The sequence below is a fragment of the Urtica dioica genome, chromosome 2 (assembly GCF_054948205.1).
Source record: "Urtica dioica subsp. dioica isolate 48M chromosome 2, U.dioica_male_clone48M_v1_H2, whole genome shotgun sequence".
NCBI classification, from domain to species: Eukaryota; Viridiplantae; Streptophyta; class Magnoliopsida; order Rosales; family Urticaceae; genus Urtica; species Urtica dioica.
Window position 1 is genome coordinate 39325639 of NC_142757.1, and position 18318 is coordinate 39343956.

At 35.3% G+C, this 18318-nt stretch overlaps 3 protein-coding genes across 3 annotated transcripts; 1 reads left to right on the forward strand and 2 right to left on the reverse strand.

Moving 5' to 3' along the window:
• The first annotated feature begins 3460 nt into the window (after positions 1-3460).
• On the forward strand, positions 3461-5002 carry RPC14 (RNApolymerase 14 kDa subunit). Its single transcript, XM_089605974.1, has 4 exons — positions 3461-3661; positions 3822-3936; positions 4104-4180; positions 4638-5002. The coding sequence occupies exons 2-4, from the start codon at positions 3836-3838 to the stop codon at positions 4751-4753; spliced, it is 294 nt and encodes a 97-aa protein (XP_089462100.1). The 5' UTR covers positions 3461-3661; positions 3822-3835; the 3' UTR covers positions 4754-5002.
• Positions 5003-7486: 2484 nt separating this feature from the next.
• On the reverse strand, positions 7487-10353 carry LOC149404695 (uncharacterized). The gene is made up of 5 exons (XM_089602254.1): positions 10197-10353; positions 9506-9603; positions 8697-9187; positions 8492-8603; positions 7487-7673 (listed from the first exon to the last, which is right to left on the reverse strand). The coding sequence occupies exons 1-5, from the start codon at positions 10269-10271 to the stop codon at positions 7631-7633; spliced, it is 819 nt and encodes a 272-aa protein (XP_089458380.1). The 5' UTR covers positions 10272-10353; the 3' UTR covers positions 7487-7630.
• Positions 10354-11640: 1287 nt separating this feature from the next.
• On the reverse strand, positions 11641-13279 carry LOC149404696 (uncharacterized). Its single transcript, XM_089607631.1, has 3 exons — positions 13234-13279; positions 12510-13130; positions 11641-12356 (listed from the first exon to the last, which is right to left on the reverse strand). Exons 1-3 carry the CDS (start codon positions 13277-13279, stop codon positions 11641-11643), a joined length of 1383 nt encoding a protein of 460 aa, XP_089463757.1.
• Positions 13280-18318: the final 5039 nt, after the last annotated feature.

An 18318-nucleotide genomic window follows, 5' to 3' on the forward strand; every position in this document is an offset into this window, starting at 1 on the left:
TTGGAAATATTGAAGTAACGAAATAATTTTGCTAGCTAGAACATAATGAACAATTGGCGCATAGCCTTTAATTGAATTGAATATGGAAAATAATGTTACGTAAGAACGAATATAAGCTCAAAAATATAAATCGACGGAGAACAATAATTGAATAGCTGAAGGATCAATGAGCTCAGAACAATAATCATGTGCACGTGTGTAAAGGGAAAAGATGCCTTATTTCTTCTCCATATTTATGGTAATCAAGGATGGTCAACTAGCTCCGATTCTTCAAAGGCACGTGTCTTGGATCAGTCTTCTTTCTATTGCCATGAGCCATGTATCACGTCTGACTCAGTCTTGGAAGAACCATTGAGAAGATCGTGTTTGACTGACCTTCAACGACCTCATCTTTAGGAAACCGTTTGAGAGAGTCTTCGTCGGACCCAGCCGAGCTAAGATGGCCTTAGTTCATAGAGTTGCTAATGACGAGCTGACTCGAAAGAAGCTCAGTCAACTGTTACTTAAAGACTTGGATGTCTCAGTTCAGTGGTGTTATCATGGGCGCCGTACCTTTGGACTCCGAGATTACGCTATAGGCTTAGATTGAATTCTTCGTTTGGGCCCGTGCAGATATTGATGAGGGACGAAGTCCAATATCAATAGTCATGATATTAAACAAAAAAAATAGTGTTTTTTCAAATGGTAAACAATTATTTAAATTTTTAAGATTTTTTTTATAGATGAAACTCACAATGTTAAACAAAGATAGAGCTCAAAATATTAAACAATTTTTTTTTAAACAGTTTTGTAAAATAAATTATTCTTGTGACAAAAAATAAACAATTTCAAACGTTGCCTATTTAGCAATTTCAAACGTTTAAGTTAGCTATTTTCCTAATTTTTTTGAAAAAATAAACGATATTCTTGCGATAAGTTTTAAAAATACACTATCAAATGCAATTTTCACATTTTAATTGTACATATAAAAGAAATTAGTTTAACAGGATATGTAAACAAATCATTATGCTATGGAAGTTATATCTCATATAGTATTTGAAATTTATTTAAGAATAATGTGTCTAAGATGTTTATAACATAAATAGTATTTTTTCAAGTGATAAATGTTTACAAATTTCTTTTTTAAAAAATGTGTTCATTGTTTTGGCCTTATGGTATGGAAGTTATATCTCATATAGTATTTGAAATTTATTTAAGAATAATGTGTCTAAGATGTTTATAACATAAATAGTGTTTTTTAAGTGATAAATGTTTACAAATTTCTTTTTAAAAAATGTGTTCATTGTTTTGGCCTTTTGGGCTCTATTTAACTTTATTTATTGTTTACAATTTCATTTAACAGAAAATAATCTCAAATAACTTCTTATTGTTTTTTTTTTTTTTTAATATTTTTCAAAAGATATAGAACAACTATTATTTTGTGCCGTCTCTATTTGGTACAAATAAATTTAGCACTTATTCTTAGTTCCAAACTGAACCTAATAGCATTAGCAAGTGTGTGATGTAAGGTAGAAAGTTGATTTGACCACAATTCTGGCACTATTTGAAACGGAAAGTTCCGATTTATTAAAGATAAAATTTTGATTCGGTCGAAACAAAATTTATGTTCCGACCCATTTGCCAAATTTATATTTAGTTATGCTCGATCATATGGTCTAACTATTAGTCAAACCGCAGATGCTCTTAATTGTTGATCCATCGCGCCCGTGATAAGTGAAAATTTTGTACAAATACGTGTACGGATGATTGAAATTCCATTAATTTTGAGCTACTTTAAAAAAATAAAAAATTAGCTACGTAAATCACCTAGAATGTAGAAATTGTAAATTAGCCAACATTTTATAAATTCTTTGTAAATAGTCAACTTGCATATGTGATATCCTATTAACTGCTTATTTTTTTTTACATGTTTTCCTTTTGTTGATTTCGGCCATGTGTTTAAATTAGGCAGTTTTTTTTTTTTAATCAAATTTTTTAAACAGATTAGGAAGTTTTTTAACTTGAGAATTTGAATTTTCCAGCAGAATTTGAATCTTTCCAGGCGCTTGTTTCTAGTTGATTTGTTTTCTAATTTCGGAAATTAGCAGTAAATAAAAATCAGATAATATTTTCCATTTATTGAAAATCTGTTATTTATTTTCGGCATATTTCTTGATCTTTTTTTTTTTTTGCTGCCAATTTGACATTCAAATTGATTTCCTTTTCAGCGTCCTTTCTCAATCCCAGAATTTTAGAACCTCCAAAATAATCCCAGATTTTTTTTTCAGTTTATTTACACGAATATACTGTAAATATGCTTGTATTTACAATTAATTTACAATGAAACAATTTGCTTTTACTGCATTAACTATAAATCAACGTCGTATTTACACTACTGATTCTAACTATTTTCTCTCCTTTTGTAGGCTCGTATACTGTAACCGAGACTGGACCCGATAGTACTTTTAGGTACTTTTTTCTTGCATTTGGTGCTTCGGTACAAGGATTCCAATTTTGACCATTTCTTTCCTACTGTGTACAGGATATCAGTACTTCCTGGAAAATAACATATCAATGCACGCATGCAAAGAAAATCCACAACATGTTAATTAGTAAATATCAAAAGTTTTTACAGTCATGTTATAACTAAAGACAAAACTGAGAAAAAATTTCAAGACCCAAAAAATTTCCAGATTTACAAACCCATATGGAAACAACATTTACAAAACCATTTAAATCTTCCATCGAAACTCATTTTCACACCTTTAAACGATCGCTTTTTTCGTTTTATCTAACCCAACACTAGAACCCACTTCCTGAAATAAAGAAATTTGTTTCCGATGAAAAAAAATTCTCAGACCACCAAATTTTTTTAAATAACGTTGTTGCATGTAAGTAAATCGTTAAGGCTTACCTAGTTTATGAGCCATCGGGTTAGAAATCCCCATCCGTTCTTCAATCGGCGCCAATTTTGTTTTTTGAATTCGAATCGCCTCTTAGGGTTTTCGTTTGAGAGGTTTTTTTTTTGGTTGCGTGAAGATTTGATTTTGGTCAGATGGTTGATTTATCATGTTAATTGTTATCCCTCGATTTGCGCAATATAGTTATGGTCGATAAATTTTATTTCCTTTTTAATTAATGGGTTGTAAATTTTGAGAGGGAATTGACTGAGTTATAAACGTCTTTTTCTATGCTGTAAATAATGGGCCCTGACTATTTACAGGACGTTAACCAACCACGGGTTATTTTAGAAAAATACTACAGCACTATGACTATATAGCTTAATAACCCATAAAAAACTCCAATGAAAATTTCAATTTTCATTTTTTAAGCATTTCAAAAACGAAACAACACTGATTTGATTATAACAAATACGAAATGTGTTATTAAAAAAATATTTATTAATCCAATTTATCAATGAAAAAACACTAGCAAATTCACTTTTATATAATAATAATTAATAATAATACCGAAAGAATGGTACTCTTCTGAATTTTTCACATAGCTGCTCATTTTAAGCAGAAGAATAAACCTAGTCACTGTTCTCTCTCTCTCTTTTTCGCTCTTCTTTCTAATCCAAACCCGTTGCCTCCGCCGCCTCCGACCTCATCTCCGCCGCCACGCGACTTCATCTCTCTCTCTCTCTCTCTCTCTCTCTACACCGCACTGGTCAGCGACGAAGGTGAATTTGATTTACACCTTCCTTTAATGCTTTAATTTAAGTGTCTTTTCCAATGAACCTCTGTATATTTTGAAATCACTGACACGATTGAAATTGTTGTGATTTTCATATATCCGAAACGATTTATTAGAATATTGAATTGTGACTTTTTGTTGTTAAGATTTTGGGGGAGTAATGGAACACGGATCATTCTCAGATCACTCAAAATCAACTTTCTCTCTCACAGACGAAGATCACACACTTGCTAATGCTATTAGGTTCAGTTTGAATCAAGAGTAAGTGCTAATTTTCTCATACAATCTTTTCTTTCGCAGAATGTTTAGCAAATGGTTCTAAATCAAAAGAAATCCTGGCCTTAATCAAATCGCTTTATTTTCTATGAAGTACCTTTAAGATGATCCTAAACGAGCTTTTTTCTTTTCTGTATAACTTCTATGTGAAGTCCTAGGGTTTCGTTCTGCGGATACAGCATTCCTCATCCTTCAGATAATGTAGTGAATATCAGAGTTCAGACCACAGGTACTCCCATAATTAAATATTATGAATGACTTTTGGTATTTGAGTATAAAAAGCTGACTTGTTGATTTTCGTATTGTTAGTTATCACTCATTGATAAAAGCTTAAGCTTACATCTGATCCTTGGGTTGTTTTAATGATGTTAATTGCTGATAACTGAGTTGATTCTCTATAATCTTAAGATTTTCATATTTGATTTGGACGTTCTAAAGCTTCCCAAATGTGACACAAATCCTTTATTTTTTTTCAATTTTTGTGTTAGTTATCAGTCCTTGATAAAGCTTAAGCTTACATCTGATCCTTAGGTTGTTTGAAAGTTGTAAATGGCTGATAACTGAGCTAATTCTCTGTAATTTTAAGTTATTAGAACTTGACATGGCGATTCCAAAACTTCCCAAATGACACACCCTTTTTTGTTTCTTCTTCTTTCCATTTTTTTATTGTTTCCGAAACTTTGCAGGTGCTCGGGCCGGAGATGTACTGAAAGACTCTTGCCAAGATCTAATGTCGATGTGCCAACATGTTAGAAGCACTTTCAACAAGGCTGTTGCGGAGAAGAAAAAAACAAGCATGTAAAAGATGAGTGTAAATTAGTATCTGAAGCCATCGAAGCTTAGAAGATGTCAGTTTTGTCAGTATGTTTTGTTGAAGATCAATTGATACACATTGCTCTTTTTGAAGGAGTGAGTCCAAGCTTTGTGTATGTATTCCTCTGCGTTTAGGCTAAATATCATTGGACCTTAGGGGTGTTGTTAGTATGGTGTGAACTTCTTTGTAAGAGTAAATTTTCTTGGAAATTATTAAGTGGTTTCCAGTGGGGATAAAGTGATGAGTAAAAAAATGTTTGAAATTGGTCGAAAATCGTATGAAATATTTGAAAAATAGTAAAACAACTTTTGAGAGAGGAACAAGGCTGGGGAAAAAAATTTCGGCGAAAAACACTCACAGTTGGGGAAATGGAGAAATTAGGCGAAGAAACAGGGAAATGCCATAAAAACTAGGGGTGTACATCAAAACCGCCAAACCGAACAACCTGATCATCCAAATCAAACCGCATTATTTTTTAAACCGCTCCATTAAAACCCGATGAAGTTTGGGTTGTAACCAACCCAAACCGCAATTGTTTCGGGTTGGTTTGGTTTTTTATAGTCGTGAGATTGGGTTGAACAAAACCAACCCGATAGTGTTAATTCTTTAATTTTTTAAGATTGAAAATACTTTATATGTACTATTGTTAAAAAAAATATCATTTTTCTAATCATATTATAATTAAATAAAAAAATACTCAATATTATACTTTATTATTTGTGACTACATGAAAATTGGGTAGTTAAAAATATGCGTAAATTTTATTTTAATATGTAAATTTTCTAAAGATAAGTTAAATTTTGATTTTATTTGACAAAACTTTTTAGATATAATATACGTATATGATTTTCATTCGATTTATAAAGTCATTTGTTGAGAATTATAATCCGAAAAAACCAATCCAAACCAACCCGATTATTTTCGGGTTGGTTTGGTTTGGTTTTACATCTCAATCGGGTTGGTTTGGATTTTAAAACTAAAAAATTAGTTGTAGCGGTTCGGGTTGATATCACATGAAAAAACCGACTAACCCAACCCGATTACACTTCTAATAAAAACTTTACAAACCTAAACCTAGAATAATATTTACAATGAACAACGGCGAGAAAGAGAGAATGATGAATGAAGGCGAGGAAGATTGGCTAGCGATGGTCAAAGCGCGGGCGAGGAAAGTTGGAGATGGCGACAACGAGTGCAAACCGAGGAGAAATTAAGGAGATTAGAGGGAAAATTATTTTTGAAGTTTTAAGAGTAGTTTAAATTATTTTTTTGAGAAATGCAGGGAATTTCCATTAGAAATCAGGTAAAATACGCAAAGATACAAGAGAATACATTTTGATACAAGGTGCATCACAGACCTAAGTCGGAATGAGTCTAACACTAAGAACAAGTGATTGCTCATCTTATGCATACTTCCGACAAATGGAAGAATAAAAAGCACAATTAAAATCGAGCACACATACAGCTCTTCTAGAATACCTATAATGATTGATGGAAAAATCCAATCAACTGATGTCCGATGACCATGAAGAAAACAAATCTTCAGCCTATATATAACATCTAACAGAAAATCCAAACTTGGATGGTGGACGACGGCTATTTCGTCTCCAATAAAAGACAAACCAAACAATACACAATGACATATTAAGTTGTTCACACATAATACAACCAAAACAAAATTGAACAAAAGTTGCTTAAATGAAAACTAATGGTAAAATCCAACAAAAAAACAGACCATCAAATTTACAATCTACCCAATATTCGTCAGTGTCTAAACTCCATCTCAGCAAGCAGAGGAATCAACAAGCAGCGTAGAGGATGAGATCCACCTTTGCAACCAGCGAAAGAACCAACGATTGCCGGAGATGAGGGAGAGGCGACCAAAAAATGGAGACTGGTGGCGGTGACCAGAAATGACGTCAGAGGCAGTAAGAGGATTGATGAACCGATGTCGAAGAAAATACCTTATTTCTTGATGAAAACAACAAAACCCTACGTTTCTATCTCTGGAGAGAGAGAGAGAGAGAGAGAGAGAGAGAGAGAGAGAGAGAGAGAGAGAGAGAGAGAGAGAGAGAGAGAGAAGAGAGAGAGAGAGAGAGAGAGAGAGAGAATTAAGTTAAAAGTGACATTATTTGTAGTTTGGACTTTTCATATGGGTGATAAGGTTATTTAAAATAACGCAATAGAGTACACTGTTTTGTCATTGAATGTTCCAAGGTGTAGAAGTTGTCCATGAAGAGAAAATTGTCATACAAACATCAGCATTATTACAACTCTGCTGATCATCCATGTATTTTAGGAATCAAATCAAAAAGAAAAAAGGAAACACAAAACATAGATTTGTGACACAGGAGCTGCGTTAATAGCATGAAAAAGAAGCCAAAATCGCTTCCGCATTTTGTCCGAAACCCATTGGAGAGAGCGCTACAAGGTGCGGTGCCGAGATATTTGTACACCAATTTGGTCAAGCATTTTTATTATTTGATTTAATATAGCATGTTTCTCAGCTTCATGTAAAGCTAGTTTCATCGAAGTCCAAGTGCCTTGGGTCGAGAAATCATTTTACTCGATCGCGGTACTTGGACAAATAAAACTCAAAGCAACTTATCAAAGCTTTTAATCTACAAAGACAATTCATTTAGCTAAATATACACGATGAGCAAGAGAATTTACTAGCAACCCGAGTACTGACACCAAAAATTGAAGAAATAAGTCTGCATGTTACGATATAAGAGATTGAATATTGAAACTTGCAACTTAGACACCGATAATTGATCTCAACGAAACTCAAAATTCCTTCAACAAACACAAAACTCAGTACACATTTCATAACAAAACCTTTGGGTAGCAGAACAAAGAATGACTCTAGCTTTGATGTTTCTTGGCAATTGATTGCTCCACAAGGTACCTATACATGGGAACCTCGGTTAGGATTGACGTAATACACCACACCAGAATTCGGGTGTTTCATGCATGGACAAAATTAATCAGGTTAAAATAAAAATCATTTTTCACCATAAAGACAGATTCACCAAAAAAAAAAAAAAAAAAAATTAACTTCCGGCAGAGACAGTCAACCAAACCAAGTAAAAACAAAGAAAAAAACAACACCAAAAACTAGTGCTAAAACGGTTGTTCCACTTCATCTAATGACAATTACTCTTCCATGTCATTTTTTTTTTTTAAGAAACAGCATTCAATTGGGATAAAAACAAAGATAATAGACCAAGTGATCAAGTCCAGGCAAAAAAAGTTCATGAGCAATAAGTGTAGGGCAAGCTATCGATATCAGGGCAAGATAATTGGAAGATTCAGAGCTAATACAAGAGAGACCTAAACATTAGGTAACTGATAGGAGAATAAAGCCTCTTCTTATTTTTTTCAGTAGTTTCTCAATTATTTAATTTAGTATTCTTATTTGTATTTGATGTATGACCAAGCTGTTACCCTTGTTGGGCCAGCTTGGGGTGTATTTTCGTCATTTCACACTGTTGTATAAGAAGGGATCGGGGCAGAATTAGAGGGCATTCATTGAGTGAGGTCATTAATCGGTACTCTCAAAAGGCCAGGTGACCCTTTGTAAACACCATTTTTTTATCAGTCAAAAACTTACTTCTCCTATTTTCTGTTTGTACTGGAATGATATAATATCACTACAGGTTTTTATCATTTTATAACCTTGTGAAGGAAGTAACAACAAAAAAAAAAGGTCTAACAAGCACTTACTTTCCCGTGTAGAATCCGGCAGAATACCACGCATTCAAAACATCACTAAGATCAGTATCCGAGCTAGCAGATTGTATCGCATCCTTCACTTCATTCTCTCTCCCTTCATTAGCTGCCCAAATTAAAACAAGTTTTTTATGATGAACATCAAATTGGTTAAAAAAAAAAAAGAACACCAATAATTTAATTCCTCTCAAATTATTACCTCCGTTGAGATTAGAGTCGTCCGCGATTTTCGTCCTCAGAGAAGATATCGCTCTCTCTGCGGCTCCCATTGCAGTCCCAACTATGTCCGGCTTCGTACCACTCGCGGGCCCACAAGTCGGAACCGAAGGGCACGGAGCGTCGCAGCATTGACCGACACAAGGGCAAACCAAAGGGAAGGTTGACCCGTTTGTCCACTGCGTCGCGGTAGTAGCAGAGTTATAGGCTCCATCGTTGTATTGGTAATTCCAGGCGCCGTATTGGTGGAGCTGATTGATGACATTTTGCCTCTGCTGCTCGAGCTCGTGATATTGATTCAGTAACTGATTGTAATCCTGCGAGCCTTGCGAGGCTTCGACGTGGGAATCGGAAACGAGTGGTTCTACGGATTCTACGGTTTGATTCTCTTTTACTAGAGAAGGGTTGCTAATTTCTTCGGCTTCTTTGGCAGCGTTTAGCTGGATGTTTTTCTTCTCGTTCTCGTCCTCCTGTCTTTGAAAGGACCAAAATGACAAAACTAAATGTATGTAGGATTGTATATAATACAATACAATTAAAAAAAAAAATTGAGAACTATAAACATTGATGGCAAACACTCTGCGATTTCAGAGCAACGTGATTGCTTCTTTAAAGCAGAACTCAAACATATACCCAACAAGACACGAGTAATTGATAAAAAGGATGCGGCGATAACGTAATTCATCTAATGGGTTTAGAATCCAACAACTAAATTCCTAAGATATATGCATACTATGAAAGTGAAACAGAACACATCAAAGAAAACGCTTTAAACCAAGTGAGAATGCAAACCTTGTATCTTCCTTATTCTCAACACTAACATCACAGATGCTTTGATCTCTGCTGACGATGTCATTCGACACATCACTCGCTTTCTTTATATTCATCTTCTGTAAAAAAAAAAAAAAAAAAAAAAAAGAAGGAAAAAAAAAAGAGAGAGAAAGTTTTAGGCAAAAACAACACACTACTCGGTGAATCATAACCGCAGCCCAAAAGTATGTATTAAGAATGCTTATGATCCAATCCTTGAAACAATTCTTTTATGCTTTGCTTATATATGCGACTCTTAAACTTTTCTTATATGTTCCGATTCAGTTATGAGTTCATCATGTGTTCTTAAACTACAAATAGACATTAAGAACTAAAAAGATGATTTTTGGGGGGAAAAAAAAACTTATGCGTCTCATCTCAATGTAAATAGACCCTAAAGCTGAAGAAAAAGTAGAGTCAATCAACACAAGTTTTTAAATATAGTTATATATATATATTTATATAAAAGAGAGAGAGAGAGAGAGAGAAAGAGAGAGAGAAGAAATCAGTTTCATTTCCGTCGCAGAGGCAAACCAAGAAAATTTTCAGATAGGGGATGATAAATAAGCCTCGAAGCATCCCCAAAAGTAACACAAGAACCAGAAGGGAAAAGAAACATAGAAAAAAGAAGCTTAAGAGAGAGAGAGAGAGAGAGAGAGAGAGAGAGAGAGACCTTGTAGGTAGTAATCGCTTCGTTGAAGGCAGTGACGAGAGCAGAATCGTCCCACAAATCGCCTTGCTTTGCCATTAATTTGTTTTTTTAGAGACCTTCGGGTTCTTGGAATCAGAGTTTCAGAGTCGAATAAAACGAAGTTAAAGCGAGTGACACTATGCTCAAAATTTAGGGACAATGAGTGTAGTAGCCCAATGAGCCCACCAATATTAGTAAAATAGCCAAACTTTGAATAAATTAAAGGAATAGCCCATTTAATAATTGACTGTCCAAATTACCCCTCGCACTAAATTTACCCAATCCTAAACCTAAATTCGTTCGGTCCTTGTCCTAAACCTAAATCCATTTCACGCCACCACGAGACCAATCTCCGCCGATCCAGTCCACATCGCCGCCGATCCATTCCACGCCGCCGTGTCGTCGTCGATCGTCGTCTATCCAACCAGCGCTTCTCTCTCGGCAACACGTAGAGCCCTTACGGTGATACTCCAATTGCGCGCTGACACTCTTCGCGAAGGTCAGATCGGCAACAAGGTCAGATCGCGAAGGTCAGATCGGCAACAAGGTTAGATCGCGAAGGTCAATCTCATTTGCAAATTCATCGAGGTCAGTCTCACTTGAGTTTTGAAAAATATTACAATATAATCGGGGGCGCGTATAGTCTCAATGCTTATTCTGTAATTAACTGCATATGTTAATAATAAACTGAATGCTTTGCTTAATGTAGGTTAATGAATACAATGAATAGGTTAATGAGTTATGGAATTGCTTTGCTTCGGTTGAGTTATGGAATTGTTCGCATTAGGTTAATCAATTAACTGAATATGTTAATGAATACACTGAATTGGTTAATGAGTGATGGAATTGCTTTGCTTCGGTTGAGTTATGGAATTGTTCGCATTAGGTTAATCAATTAACTGAATAGGTTAATGAATACAATGAATAGGTTAATGAGTTATGGAATTGCTTTTCTTCGGTTGAGTTATGGAATTGTTCGCATTAGGTTAATCAATTAACTGAATAGGTTAATGAATACACTGAATTGGTTAATGAGTTATGGAATTGCTTTGCTTCGGTTGAGTTATGGAATTGTTCGCATTAGGTTAATCAATTAACTGAATAGGTTAATGAATACACTGAATTGGTTAATGAGTTATGGAATTGCTTTGCTTCGGTTGAGTTATGGAATTGTTCGCATTAGGTTAATCAATTAACTGAATAGGTTAATGAATACACTGAATTGGTTAATGAGTTATGGAATTGCTTTGTTTAATGTAATGCTTGCATTAAGTTCATTAATTAACTGGATGAGTTAATCAATTAACTGAGTCATTGTGTTATGGATTTGATTTGCTTAATGTAGTGAACTGAATGCCTGCATTAGGTTAATTAATTTACTGAATGCTTATTAATTTATGAACTGATTTTATTATTCATTAGGTATTCAACTGATGAATCTGGCCATAGAGTTTATGAATCTGCCTGCATAAATCTGAAGGAAAATGGGGGTAAGCAACTGCGAAACCGGCAATCCCCTTGCCTCGAGCAACCGTGCATTCATCGATTCCGATATATTTGTTGTCATGATGCTGTAACGCTTTCCCGGGAAAAGTGCACGCGACCATCGTAAGGGGTCAGCATCTTCTAGGTACTTTTTGATGCCCGGATCAATTCTTTCCAACAAAGTCGTAAACTTTTCAAACTCTTGAGTTTTGTAAGCCTTTGCACATGTTTTGAAGAATGGCTCAATGGCGCCGTGATGGAACCTAGTCTTCAAATTGTTGCATAAATGCTGCATGCATATGGCATGTTTGGCTAATGGAAAGACATTTGAAACTGCCTTAGGAATGCTAATGTGACGATCAGATATGATTACCAAGTCGTCACGATCACCCATACACTCTTTGAGCTTAGAAAGAAACCACTCCCATGATGAATCGTTCTCCGAATTAACGATACCTAATCCAAGTGGGAATATGTGATTATCGCCATCCAAGGCAGAAGCAAGAAGCATTTGACCTCCAAATTTACTTTTAAGAAATGAGCCATCTATGGAAAAAACCGGACGACAATACTTCCAGCCGGCTATGGATGCACCAAAAGAAATGAAGAAGTACAAAAACTCTCCGCTTGGTTTGATCTGTAAATCAGTAAATGTTCCTGTGTTGACAAAAAGTAGGTAAAATAATTACAATATCTCTGTAAAAGAGAGAATAGTTTCTGTTTAGCATTGTTGTTTCAGTTAATTAATTAATTAATGAAGAACAGTAGGTTAATTAATTTACTGAGCCTGAATGATGTCAAATGGTTTACCTGGATTCCTTTCCGTCATCATCTTTGCAACAAGAGGAAGCAAAGAATATGACTCCTCGGGACAGCCTCTTATTTCTTTAAGAGCAAGTTGTCGAGATTTCCATGCCTTGTAATAAGAAATTTCGACTTTTCCCTTAACCAACATGGTTGAAATCACATCTTTCGGAGTAACATGACTAGCACTCCTATTCAATAACTCTGTTTTGATGCATTGACTGACCAAGGAAGAGGTAGCTTGAACATGACGATTAGAAAAGACTTCCATCCTATGATCCATAGAGTGCAGACTAGTGTACTTGCGTACAATCCAAAAATGACAATTCTTGGAAGACACCGCGTTCATCATCCATGGACAAGAAGGTGCACAACATATCAAATTGAAACGAGTACTTGAAGATCTAAGGACTTTGTACTCGAAATGATGTGTAATAGCATATAATTGCATGACCTTAATCATATACTCCTTAGACAAGAAAATATCATTCTCTTTGATATCAAATGACGTAGAGAAGTTGTCAAAGTTGATATCATCAATGATCGAAACCTGTTTTCCGATATCAACGGTATCAATTGAAGATCCACTGCCGGAAGAATCGTAAAGAATTAACCCAGCCGTGTTTTCTAAGCAAAAATTGAAACAAAAACAGTTATACAACTACAAAGAAACCTATATGGTTTTAGTTAATCAAATTTACTCAAACGATTAATTAAATTAAATGAAAACCTTGTAATTCATCGGATGCACTTCGAGAATGAGATTGTGATGCCATTAACGTTAGTGTACTGAAAAATATGAACACTGAAGATTTAATAAACATAAATATACAAACAAATACTAAACGAACAAAAGACACAAATAAGAAATCAGTAAATTAAATTAACTCATCCGGTTAATTAATAAACGATTCGTCCCTAAAATAAAATAAAAGCTTGATTTGTCTAAGAACGATGATGAATCAACAATAGGATTGACAGAACACACCGAAATTGAATAAACGAAACATCAATAGAGAATTTTTTGTAATTGCTGTATCAAATACAAAACCACAAAAAAAAACAGCGACTTACTAGGAAATTTAGAGAAGATCGTTCGTTATGCAATGATGATGATGATCGCAAAAGCTTGTTTGATTGTGAAAATCTCGGAGAAAAAAGCCTGTTTGATCGCAAACCACAAAAAGCAAAAAACAAAAATTCAGAGAACACCAAGCTTGTTTGAGCGTGAACGATCTTGCGATGATGATAAGAATCAGGAAATTCAGAGAAGATCGTTCGTTACCAGGACAAACGATCTTGCCACGATGATGATGATCGTAAAAGCTGGTTTGATGGTTGGATTCTGGACAGAGAACGCTCAGCTTGTTTGTTTGAGCGTGAATTTGTTTGTTTGAGCTTGTTTGTTTGAGCGAATTGTTGGAATCGATCTAGGGTTTAAGAAAATAATTAACGCTTCGGTAAGCGGCGGAATTTTAAAAAATTTCTTTTACAAGTAAAAACGGTTTTTTACTAACCTAGACAAAAGAGCAAGTACATGTAATTAAAAACTATTATAAGCTAAGAAGTTTACTAACCTTTCTTGAAGCTTGATCTTTGAGTAGCTCTTAGAAAGTTGCAACGCTCGTCTCCCCTCGCAGCACGTCTCTCTTTCTTTCCTCGGCACCTCGAGCAACCACGAAAGTTTCTATCACTAAATCACTCGAGAGAAAAGGAATTAGTGAGTGGGCACTTTTAAACACTACGACTTAAGAACGAGTCTTGAAGTCGCAGAGCTAAACTCTAGGTCAAATGAGGACCTAGGTGCCAAGACAAAAATCGAAAATAAACTAGAGAGAGAGAGAGAGAGAGGAGTTCGGCCAAAGTTCTAGAGAGAGAGTCTCTCAAATCTCTTAAACTTGGATGAATGAAATGTGAGGAACGGGGCTCCTATTTATAGGAGGATGATTACCTTCAAAAGGTAGTTTCCTCTTTTCCTATTGCCTTGCACGTCCAACATGCCTCATGAAGGCTTAGGATTTGTTTCCTCATTTGATTTCTTCTTAGTTGGCCGAAAATGCACTTTCCTTCTCAAGGAAATTTGTTTCCTCTTTTTCTTTTGGCAAGTATCTTCATACATCAATGCACAAAATAAACTCTCTTTCCCACTATGGCATGAACGAAATTCAGCCTTATTTTCCTTGGGTTGGACGAAATTTGAGCTTCTAGAAGGAGCTTCTAGATGTTTCTTCATTTGTTCATGACAACATAAGAAAAGTCCATTAAGAATTTTCAAGTAAAATTCTATGAAATGAAATTAATCCTCAAGGCCCAATAAACTATTAATGGCTGAGTGTTTTAAGTTTCATTTGTCATCAAATGACCTTGTCAAAAAAAATTATTGACATTCATTTCGTCCTATGTCCAAAAGGACAAAAATACCCTTTTGACAATTTTCGGAAAAACTCGTCTCGTTTTTGTTTTGGCTTAGCTTCTAGTTTAACTATTCCTACTCGATGTGATTCGTGACAGTGACCTCATGGATCCAAATGAACAAAGCTTGAGCTAAATACTTGGACTCAAAAGTTCTCAAACATTTTCCAAGTTTAGTTTAATGTCAACTGACTCCACTAAAGAGTTGACACTGAAAATCTCTCGGTTCAAATGAATTTATTTTCTACTCAAGAATTCAACCTAATTGTAATGAGCGGATCCACATAATATTATCAGTGTTTACCCTTCATGAATATCATAAGCTAGTCGGGATTTACAAAATTACCATTTTACCCTTCTAGCTGTTATTTCCTCAACTCCTTTGTCGCTTGTGAATAAGTTAGAAACAATGTATTGACGAGGAGCTAACAAGTCACATTGTTTCATCCAAAAGAGTCAAGACTCAATTTGGACACTGGCCAGTTCATTTATGCACACTCTAAGGAACAAAGCATGAGGTGATATACATTGCATTTCAGCAATCTTGTACATGAATTCCATATCTATGAGAACTTCACAAAGTTACTCATGACATTCTCACAACTTAGTATTTCACCAATAGGCCTTGTTCGGAATCACATAGTGAGTCCGAGCTCTGACTTTCTCAAATGAGAATATTAAGGTGTGAAATGGCATGTCTCATTTCAGGATTAAGGTACGCACGATGAAATTCATACATAGTGACTTCGAGACATAAGAGGTTAAATGGTTTGTTCTTATCTTGTCTCTAGAAGTGCACTGGTCAATTCAGTACCTTCGGAAGATACCTAGAAGAACTATAGAGTCTCCAACTCTCAATGCCTCATAACCAGACATCATAGATTCTTCTAACAATCATACTGAGGTCAATAGTCCTTTGACCCTTAGATTGCGAATATATCGTTTTAAGCAAACTACAAAGAGTTTGTTCATGCAAATCTACATTTGTCTCTTCGTAAGTTGTTTAGTTTGTTTATGGACTAAAGACTAAGGTTTTATCATAAAGCTTCAAACAAGGAAGATTGGATGAACGTTTCAACTTTTCATTAATGTGTTGGAATCGATCTAGGGTTTGAGAAAATAATTAACGCTTCGTTAAGCGGCAGAATTTTAAAAATTTTCTTTTACAAGTAAAACAGTTTTTACTAACCTAGACAAGTGCAAGTACATGTAATTAAAAACCAATATGAGCTATGAAGTTCACTAACCTTTCTTGAAGCTTGAACCTTGTAGAAGCTTTTGGAAAGTTGCAACGCTCGTCTCCCCTCGCAGCACGTCTCTCTTCCTTTCCTCGGCACCTCGAGCAACCACGAAAGTTTCTATCACTAAATCACTCGAAAAGAAGGAATCAGTGAGTGGGCACTTTTAAACACTACGACTTAAGAACGAGTCTCGAAGTCGCAGAGCTAAACACTAGGTCGAGTGAGGACCTAGGTGCCAAGACAAGAAATAATCGAAAATAAACTAGAGAGAGAGAGAGATGATTTTCGGCCAAAGTTCTAGAGAGAGAGTCTCTCAAATCTCTTAAACTTGGATGAATGAATTGTGAGGAAATGAGGCTCCTATTTATAGGAGAGGTCTCACCTTCAATAAGGTAGTTTCCTCTTCTATAGAATATCACATATTCATGAGCAAAATAACCCTTATTTCCCATTCCTCTTAGGCGCCCAAGGCAGCCTTCTAGAAGGCTAGGATTTGTTTCCTTTTTTGTTCCTTGGCTTGCCTTTTACTCTTATGGCCGAAATTCTATATGCATCCTTATGCAATTTGTTTCCTCTTTTTCTTTTGGCAAGTATCTAAATACATTTATGCACAAAATAAACTCTCTATCTTGGGTATTATGGGCGCCCAACATGTTCTAGAAAAGGCTTCTAGAATTTTCTTCACTTGTTCATGACAACATAAGAAAAGGCCCATTTAGAATTTTCAAATAAAATTCTCATGAAATGAAATTAATTCACAAGGCCCAATGATCAAGTCATGACCGAGTGAAACATGTCACAAAATGACCTTGTCAAAAAATTTATTGACATTCATTTCATCGTTTGTCTCAAAAGACAAAAATACCCTTTTTCACTATTTTCGTTCTTGTTTTGACTTAGCTTCCAGTTTAACTATTCCTATCGATGTGATTCGTGACAGTGACCTCATGGACCCAAATGAACAAAGCTTTAGCTAAACACTTGGACTCAAAAGTTCACAAACCTTTTCCAAGTTTAGCTTAATGCCAACTGACTCCACTAAAGAGCTGACACTGAATATCTCTCGGTTCAAATGAATTTATTTTCTACTCAAGAATTCGACCTAATTATGATGAGCGAATCCACTGAATATTATCTATGTTTACCCTTCATGAATGTCATCAGCTAGTCGGGATTTACTAAATTACCATTTTACCCTTCTAGCTGTTATTTCCTCAACTCCTTTGTCGCTTGTGAATAAGTTAGAAACAATGTATTGACGAGGAGCTAACAAGTCACATTGTTTCATCCAAAAGAGTCAGGACTCAATTTGGACACTGGCCAGTTCATTTATTCACACTCCAAGGAACAAAGCATGAGGTGACATACATTGCATTTCAGCAATCTTGTACATGAATTCCATATCTATGAGAACTTCACAAAGTTACTCATGACATACTCACAACTTAGTATTTCACCAATAGGCCCTGTTCGGAATGACATAGTGAGTCCGAACTCTGACTTTCTCAAATGAGAATACTAAGGTGTGAAATGGCATGTCTCATTTCAGGATTAAGGTAAGCATGATGCAATTCATACATAGTGACTTCGAGACATAAGAGGTTAAATGGTTTGTTCTTATCTTGTCTCTAGAAGTGCACTGGTCAATTCAGTACCTTCGGAAGATACCTAGAAGAACTATAGAGTTCCTAACTCTCAATGCCTCATAACCAGACATCATAGATTCTTCTAACAATCATACTGAGGTCAATAGTCTTTTGACCCTAAGATTGCGAATATATCGTTTTAAGCAAACTACGAAGAGTTTGTTCATGCAAATCTACATTTGTCTCTTCGTAAGTTGTTAAGTTTGTTTATGGACTAAAAGACTATGGTTTTATCATAAAGCTTCAGACAAGGAAGATTGAATGAACGTTTCAACTTTATTAATGAATGAATAGGCAATTACAAGCAAGAGTCTTCGTAAGACTATATGACATCAAATGTACATAAATAGACACTACTACTCTTCTTGTGGGCACCATTGACAACAAACTCCCACTTGACTCAAAGAAGATGTGAGTAGTCCTACATGCCTAATCCCTTTCGCAGTTGGTCGAAGACCATGTTCGCTAGGGCCTTGGTGAATGGATCTTCCAGAGATCTACTTCACTCCACGTCTC